This window comes from Myotis brandtii, unplaced genomic scaffold (assembly GCF_000412655.1).
Source record: "Myotis brandtii unplaced genomic scaffold, ASM41265v1 scaffold115, whole genome shotgun sequence".
In the NCBI taxonomy this organism is placed as follows: Eukaryota; Metazoa; Chordata; class Mammalia; order Chiroptera; family Vespertilionidae; genus Myotis; species Myotis brandtii.
In genome coordinates, this window is record NW_005353967.1 from 6,355,104 (window position 1) to 6,363,501 (window position 8,398).

Here is an 8,398-nt window from a genome sequence, read left to right on the forward strand (position 1 = left end):
GCCTCTTGGCAGCGCCTCTGTGGATGTGGAGCTGGGCGGGATCAGGCGTTGGCACCAGGCCTGCCCCTGGGACCCATAGCCTGACAGTCCTTTCCGTCCACAGTGTGTTTCACAAACACGATTTTATGAGGGGCCAGCTACCCTGGGAAACCCGAGGGTCATTGCCCGTTAGACCCACGAGAATATGGGGATCAGGGGATTTGGTGGATGATGTGGGTCCTGGTTTCCGGGGGGTCCTAGGTGCTTCTATGGGACGGGATAGTAGCAGCCTGGTCCTTGCTGCAAACTTAGACCCGAGGGCCTCTGGTCACAGTGCTCCTTCTGTGATGGGGGCGGGGAGCGGGGCCTCTGTGGGCTGCAGGACTGCCTCCTCCCCAGCTTTCCACGCTGAGGCTTGAGGAGTCCAGTCCTCTCTTCCAGAGAACGGGCCTCTTGTTTGCTGAGCTGTTGGCGCCTCTGTGGGGGGGTTACCAGGCAACTGCCATGAGGAATGGCCTGGAAGGAAGGCCAGCCCGACCAGCCTGGCCCACGCCACATGGGTCAGGCCACGCCGAGGCCACAAAGGGCCATTTAGGCAGCTCAGCGTTACGTCCTGCCCCTTGCAGTGTCCTTCTTCGTGGTGAGCCTGGGGGGCACGCTGGTGGGGGTCGTGTTCGCTTTCCTGCTCTCCCTGGTGACCCGCTTCACCAAGCACGTGCGCATCATTGAGCCCGGCTTCGTGTTCGTCATCTCCTACCTGTCCTACCTCACCTCCGAGATGCTCTCCCTGTCGGCCATCCTGGCGTAAGTCCTCCCTGGCTCACCCAGGCCCCAGAGCCAGAGCACACCCTGCGGCCCTGCTGAGGGGGGTGGGCTGTGGAGGAAGAGGGCCGACCTGGGGAGCGGGACCCACCCAGATACGGGGGAGGCGGGAGTGGCGCCTGGTCCCGAGCCCTGCAGGAGGCACAGCCCCTTCTCCAGCCCACTGTCTGCTGGCCCACTTCCCAGCCTGATGGAAAGTCACTGTGGGGGCCAAGAATTTGATCTGTTTAGCTTTTTAAATAGGGAGTTGGAGTTCTGATGCAATTGTCAGAGCTGGCCCACACCCGCCCCTCCCTCCCGGGTCTGCCCTGCACCTCCCCTTCGAGCCCGCCCACCCACCGGCTTGGACAGAAACAGGCAGCCTGCTCTGCAGCCTAGGGTTCCGGTCCCAGAGGCTCATATCAGATGGCAGTGATGTTGGGGTACTGGAGCTGGGCATGGGCCAGCTCAAGGCCCTGGTCCCCAGTAGGAACCCTGAGCTCATGGAGAGAAGGGCTGACCAGGGAGGTGGATGTCTGTCCAGGACACAGAGGCCTGGAGGTGCTGCCAGGGGACAGCAAGCGCTGGATCTTGGGAACAGCCCCACCAGGTCAAGGGGGAGCGGCGTGTGGCCCTCGGCCTCACAGCATGTCGTCCCATCCCCAGCATCACCTTCTGCGGCATCTGCTGTCAGAAGTACGTGAAGGCCAACATCTCGGAGCAGTCGGCCACCACCGTGCGCTACACCATGAAGATGCTGGCGAGCGGGGCCGAGACCATTATCTTCATGTTTCTGGGCATCTCGGCGGTGAACCCCGAATACTGGAAGTGGAACACGGCCTTCGTGCTCCTGACGCTGGTCTTCATCTCCGTGTACCGAGCCATCGGTGAGGGCGTGGCGGGGTGGGGGTGTAGTAGGGGGTGATGGTGGGGAACAGGGTGGGGATGGGGAGGACCATGGATGATGAGAGGGGATGGGGGTCCTATGGGAACCATGGGAGATGGTGGGGGACAATGGGGATGGGGCACAATGGGGGGTGATGGGGTGGCATGAGGGGGGATGGGAGACTTTGGAGATGATGGGAAGATGGTGGGAGGACAACACTGGGGAGATCATGGTGGGTGACATAGGGACTGGCTGTGGGGAGTCCATGGGCTCCAGGGCCTCGGCGTTTGCCCCCACTCAGTGAGGGTAGGTTCAGGAGCCCCTGGTGAGCCTCAGACAGACTGTCAGGAGTCCTCAGTGAAGGTCCAGGCCTTCTTGGGGCCTTACCACAGTGAGACTAAGGTAGGGCAGCTCGGGGTCAGGGTGGAAGGGTCAGAACCCACGGGAACCCATTTGGTTTCCCACTGACTCCCTCTGGATGTGGCAGAGTGACTCGGGGACAGTGTAGTCACCGAGGAAAGGAAATGGCATGTGTGAGGCAGGAGTCACCATCTCTAGTGTGTGGTGCCTTGGAGACCTAGGTGGGGGCTAGTGGGGGCGAGAGAGGCTCCAAGTGATCACACCTGCTCCTCCCCCCCAGTCCTTGGGGACTAAGGGCTCAGGGAGCGATGTCTTGGTGGGGTAGGGTCACTCTCTTCCTGCTGCCCTCAGCAGTGGCCTTTGGCCCTGGAGCTGCCTCAGGCATCAAGAGGCAAGGCTTCAGCCAGTGCAGCCTTAGCCCCACTGAGAACTGAGACTCTCAGACACTGTAAACCCGGAGTGTTCGAAGTGTCCACAGAGACAGGCCCGGGTCCAAGGTGGGACAAGGGACGGGTGAACAGGGCTAGAGGGTGGAGTTTTCACCATCCCCTGTGCTAGATGCTGCTGCCACCTGTCACCACCCTCCATCCTAGGAGGGATTCCTAAATGTTCCCTCTCAAGTGCAGCGGCTGCCTGAGAAGGTGATCGCGGGGCACACAGCCCCCTGTGGAAGCTGAGCGCACGTCTGGTCCCTCAGGTGTCGTGCTGCAGACCTGGATCCTGAACCGGTACCGGATGGTGCAGCTGGAGATCATCGACCAGGTGGTCATGTCCTATGGCGGCCTGCGGGGTGCTGTGGCTTTTGCCCTGGTGGTCCTTCTGGATGAGAACAAGGTCAAGGAGAAGAACCTCTTTGTCTGCACCACCATCGTCGTCATCTACTTCACTGTCATCTTCCAGGTAGCCCTCAGCTGGGGACCAGCCGCACCTTGCTGTCCTCCTGTCAGCCCTCCATGCCCGACCCACCGGCCACAAGGCACAGGCCCCACCCTCACTGTGTCTCCAAAGAGCCTTTCCGAGCTCCAGGCCCTAATTGGATTTTATAATTTTAGTAACTAGGAGCTGTTTTGTAGGTTTTTATGTGGCCCCACAGGGGACACAGCACAATTTGGCTTAAAAATGTCCTTCCTTAGCCATCACTAGTTAAGGGAGCCCCAGTTAATATTTTATCACCCCACTTGGCCTTGCTTTAGGCTCATCTGAGGAGCTGAATTTGGGCTCTCAGGAGACAGCAATACACCCACAGGGGCTGTTGTGGGGGCTCTTCTCTGCAGGGAAGGTCACAGATAAGGGTGGCCCATTCCACCCTATGTGGGTGTGGGTGGGTCGGGTGTGGATTCACACATGGGTGCCCAGTGGGCTGGGTGTGGGGTGCAGTGAAGTCTGCCCTGGCTGTCAGGGTCAGTGTACTCCATTCTCCCAGGGCCTGACCATCAAGCCCCTGGTGCAGTGGCTGAAGGTGAAGAGGAGTGAGCACCGTGAGCCCAAACTCAATGAGAAGCTGCATGGCAGGGTAGGCGGGTGGGGGCTGGGGGTGGGGCAGGGGAAGAGTACTGGGGGGAGGGGGAGGCATGGGGAGAAGCACAGGGAGGCCCTCACGTGACAACCCTCCTGTCTGTTTTGGAAAGGCTTTCGACCACATCCTCTCAGCCATCGAGGACATATCAGGGCAAATCGGACACAATTACCTCAGAGACAAGTAAGTGGCTGGCGCTGCCTCTGGCGGGAACCTGGGGAGGCACTTTTGCCTCAGCTGTTTGTTTCCCTCCCTCTTCCTTTAGTCAAAGACTGAGTATAGGACCCTCAGGGGAGAAAGAATACCGCCTTTTACCTTAAACCTAACCCCACAAAACCCTAATTACAGAAGAACACTGCACTCAAAGGACCCAAAATGCCTGGGTTTCCTTCCTTCACCTGGGACCCCTCCTGCCCAGGGTGTCCCCCTGCCGCAGTGCACTGAGCCTCTTTTAGAAGCTTCTTTCCAAGTCTGGCCCAGTCACGTCCTATTCTAACCCAAACAACTGGTCACTGTTCTAATTGTGTTGAGTTTTAAAACTCCTTCTGGGCAGCCTGGTTCTAAGTGTGAGAGAGAACCAGGGGTTGGGGTGGGGGTGCAGGGGTGGCCTTCGCCTCACGCAGGTGCAATGTGCCCCTGTCACTGTAGCCAGAGCTCGGGGCCCCTGCCCTTGCCTGGCCCCACTCTGTCCTCAGCCCACCTTTCTGGAGGGTTGTGTAGCGACTTGGAAAACTCTCTACAATATCGAATTAAATGAGAAAACAGAACCTACAATTTTATATACATTCTAATGACAACTGTCCTCAGATAGAAAGGTAAGAACAAAGAACAGAATTGTGAAATTGGTATGATTGTCATTTATTGCTTTTATTTTAAAATTTGCCTTTGTGGTTGCTATAAATAGTAAAAAAAAAAATCTCTGGAGAGAGAAAGAGGTCTTCTGTGCCCACCCAGCTCTGGGAGACCATGTTCAGTGAGTCTGGGTAGGAGGTTGGGAATGCCCTGCCCATCCTCCCTGGGCTCGCCCACAGCCCGCCAGGTGCTGACACTGTCTGGTTCTATCCCCCAGGTGGTCCAATTTTGATAGAAAATTCCTCAGCAAAATCCTTATGAGAAAGTCAGCCCAAAAGTCACGAGATCGAATTCTTAATGTTTTCCATGAGCTCAACTTGAAGGATGCCATCAGCTACGTGGCCGAGGTACCAGACACTCCACATCTGCTCTGTGTTGGAGGTGGGGGCTGATGCAGGACCCGGACGTGGGACGGGGATAGCCATTGGGTCTTCCGCACCCAAGACATGGGGTGGCTGGGGAGGTAGTTGCGGGTGGCACTGCTATTCTTTTGTTGTTGTTGTTGTTAATCCCCACCCGAGGATATTTTTTCTATTGATCTTTAGAGAGTGGAAGAAGGGAGAGAGAGAGAAACATCAATATAAGAGAGACATATTGATTGATAGCCTCCTGTATGCACTCCAAATGGGACCAGGGATCAAACCTGCAACCCAGATACATGCCCTTGACTGGAAATTGAACTTGTGACCCTTCAGTTCACTGGCTGATGCTCTAACCACTGAGCACACTGGCCAGGGCACACTGTGCTGTTCTTAATGGTCCACCCACAACTCTATGTTAGGCTCATGGGTCCTTCAACACCCCAGGAAAGGGTCATGTCATAGCTCCTCACTCACAGGAAGCTGAGGCATAGAATCTTCCCCCATTCCTCTGTAGCAGCGGTCGCCAACTGGTGGTCCGTGGACCACTAGTGGTCCGTGAGGTCTGAAAGGTTGGCGACCGCTGCTCTGTAGGATACTCTATGGTGCTGGTGGGTCGGTCTGACCTCTGAGACCAGGTAGGGAATTATGGGGCTATGGCTCCCAACATAAATGCACACACATACATGCATGCACACCCAGGCACATGCAGACATATGTGTGTGCATATGCACACACGCAGTGGGAAGCAGCAAGGATATCTTCTCAAGTTCCAGGGGGTAAGTATGGAACAGACCCATGGACAGGCTGTGGTTCAGAAGTGGCCTCCTCAACATCTCTTTGTCCCTCCAAGTGAACGATTCTCCTGCACTCACAGAGCTCCCTGCCTTCTCGGGGTAAATGGGTCCACCCCCAGGTCTCTGAAAAGGCTCTCCATCCCCATGCATCCAGGGGGTGGCATCAATGAGCAGGGCTCAAGAAGCACGTGGGTGGACTGCATGGTGACACCCAGCATCTCGCTGTTTCTGATACCACCTCCCTAATGGCAGCCTCCAGCCCCTGACAGGACTCAGGATGTGTCAAATGGGACAGGAGTCATGGTGGGTCTCAGGTCTAACTCCACTCCTCATGGGACACGCAGTCTGGCTGTCCTCTTCCCCAGTGGCCACACACCTCCTGGCCATGCTTCCTAGCTTCTCAATGCATACATGTGACCATCACATGGCCATTACATTCATCACCAGGCCACCTCTGCAATATGTATGTCTCCATGCATGCCCCGTGGGTCCCAAGGTCACCTGGCGCCCTGCACAGGCCTGGGTCTAGGCAAGTCCTGAGCTTGCTCCTCCCCTATCCCCAGTGTGTGGCCTGTAACAGTGACTTCCAGGCCATCCCACACAGCCTTGCTGGACACTGCTGCCCACAATGACACCCAACATTCACAGCGGCAGGGTCACTTTAGACCCCTGCCCCTGCCTCCTCTGAGGGGCTCTGACCAGGAGTCCCTGCCTTGCTTCTGATCCCTCAGAACCTGCAGATTTCATGCCTTCCCTTTGTCCTTTCCTGTGCAGCTGGGGTCTGCATAGAGCCTGGTGAGCTGGGAGTCTCAGCAAACCTGGTGGCCTCAACACAGAGATGGAGTTAGGGGACCGGAAGCATCTGTTTGTTCAGAGAGAAAATTACTGCTGCCTCTGCAGGGCTCCTCAACCCCCCACACACCAGACACTCAGATGCCCAGGTTACTCAGAGGGACCAGGTGCTCCTGGCAGAGGAGCTGGGGGCCATCAGGAGATATGGAGAGGGGTCCCTAAACCATCACTGAGACAATACCACCTCAATCCCACTCCATAGAAACCCAACCCACATGCTCCAGACCCCCAGACCCCATGGGGGTGATGGAGGCTCCTGACAAGGTCCCCAACCTTACTTCTGCCTGTTGCTCCCCACATCCAGTGCCCCAACCCCTGGTCAGGCCTGCTCAGATGGCACCAGCGGGTGGCCTGTGCACCTTGCTGTCTGCCTTCAGCAGGTTGGCCCCACCTAGCCACCCTTCCCCCCAGCTCCAAGCCCCTCTCCTAAGGGGCGTCCCCACCCCATAGCCCAGCCCTCACCCCCAGAAGCCAGGATGTGACTTTGGTTCCCATCAGGCTCTGCTCTGTGTGGTCTGTCTGAAGATTCAATCCTGAGGATTCCTTTCTTGGAGAAACAAGGACAGCTGGTTTGGACCCCCAGTAGTGACAGGGGTCGCCTTCCTAATCCCATGGGGATCTGTCATGCTTTCCCAACATTCCCCAGGTGCCACTGAGGTGCTGTGTCCTTCACACACAATTGTGTCTTCACTTTCCTCTTAACACAATGGCTAACTAACCGCTCAGCTCAAGCAAGGCCTTGGCTACGGTCTCTGAAATCTCCGCTCTCCAGGTGCTGTAGGCTTCCCAGGCCCTGTCCACTCTGTCCCAGTGCCTGGGCTGGCCTGGGGTGCTCCCTGTCCTGGCTTATGCAGGCATATCCTCTCGCAGGGAGAGCGCCGTGGGTCCCTGGCCTTCATTCGCTCCCCCAGCACGGACAACATGGTCAACGTAGACTTCAGCACACCACGCCCCTCCACTGTGGAGGCCTCCGTCTCCTACCTGCTGTATGTGCCCCAGTCTGCCCAGGCTTCCCCCTGGGAGAGGCCACCCCTCACCAGGGCACCTCTCACCATGCCCTGGAGGCTGCTGCGGGCAGGAGACAGGGGTGGGGGTGACGGTATTCCCTGCTCAGTACTTCCCAGGTCTTCCTGATCATAGCCACACCAGAGGTGTGGACAGACATCAACCAATGGGCATCTTGTGGGGTCAGTCTGACCAAAACCCCCCAGGAGAGGACTCCCAGGATCAGCCCTCTTGGCAGTGGCTGGTGCCCAGGCCAGAGGGCACGGGGCAGGAGGGGCAGACACGGAGAGCAATGGAACTCTCAGACACTCTACGTCCTCCCATGTAGGAGGGAGAATGTCAGTGCGGTGTGCCTGGACATGCAGTCCCTGGAACAGAGAAGGAGGAGCATCCGCGACACAGAGGACATTGTCACTCACCACACGCTGCAGCAGTACCTGTACAAGCCCCGGCAGGAGGTGGGCTTGCCAGCGAGTGGGGGCTCCTGTCCAGAGCCCTTCGGGATCCTGACCAGAGAGAAAGCCTTGGGTGGGGGCACAGGTCCTCCTCTCTTCTCGCTGAGCAAAGGGAGAAATCCTTGTCTTTAGGGCAGACACTGCTCAGGTTGGAGGGTTAGGGCTCGGCCTACCAGCCAGGTGGTCCCGGGCTCTGGAGTCCTGGGGGTCTGTCGGGCCAACTTCACAGGGAGCCTGCCATGGGGCTGCCCTCCGCGGTGAGGTTAGGTGCCTCCAGCTCTGCAGGTCACCACCTGTCCCTGTCACCTCCCCCTTCCCCAGTACAAACATCTCTACAGTCGACACGAGTTAACTCAGGACGAAGATGAGAAGCAAGACAAGGAGATCTTCCACAGAACCATGAGGAAGCGCCTGGAGTCCTTCAAGTCGACCAAGCTGGGCATCAACCAGAACAAGAAGGCGGTCAAACTGTATAAGCGAGAGCGTGCCCAGAAGCGGGTAAGGGTGCTGAGCGAGGGACCACGGGGCAAGGGGGA

The 8,398-nt window shown here is 57.6% G+C and overlaps 1 protein-coding gene across 1 annotated transcript in view; it reads left to right on the forward strand.

Annotated features, from left to right (window-relative positions):
• SLC9A3 (solute carrier family 9, subfamily A (NHE3, cation proton antiporter 3), member 3) overlaps nt 1-8,398 on the forward strand; it is a gene marked incomplete at its 5' end in the record, with an annotated part of 46,151 nt that overhangs the window by 35,144 nt on the left and 2,609 nt on the right. Inside the window, 9 exons of the mRNA XM_014550471.1 lie at nt 575-783; nt 1,447-1,667; nt 2,724-2,926; nt 3,450-3,539; nt 3,655-3,725; nt 4,612-4,741; nt 7,273-7,388; nt 7,736-7,865; nt 8,184-8,360. Of these exons, the coding sequence (XP_014405957.1) occupies nt 575-783; nt 1,447-1,667; nt 2,724-2,926; nt 3,450-3,539; nt 3,655-3,725; nt 4,612-4,741; nt 7,273-7,388; nt 7,736-7,865; nt 8,184-8,360 (1,347 nt within the window). The remainder of the gene's footprint in view (nt 1-574; nt 784-1,446; nt 1,668-2,723; nt 2,927-3,449; nt 3,540-3,654; nt 3,726-4,611; nt 4,742-7,272; nt 7,389-7,735; nt 7,866-8,183; nt 8,361-8,398) is intronic.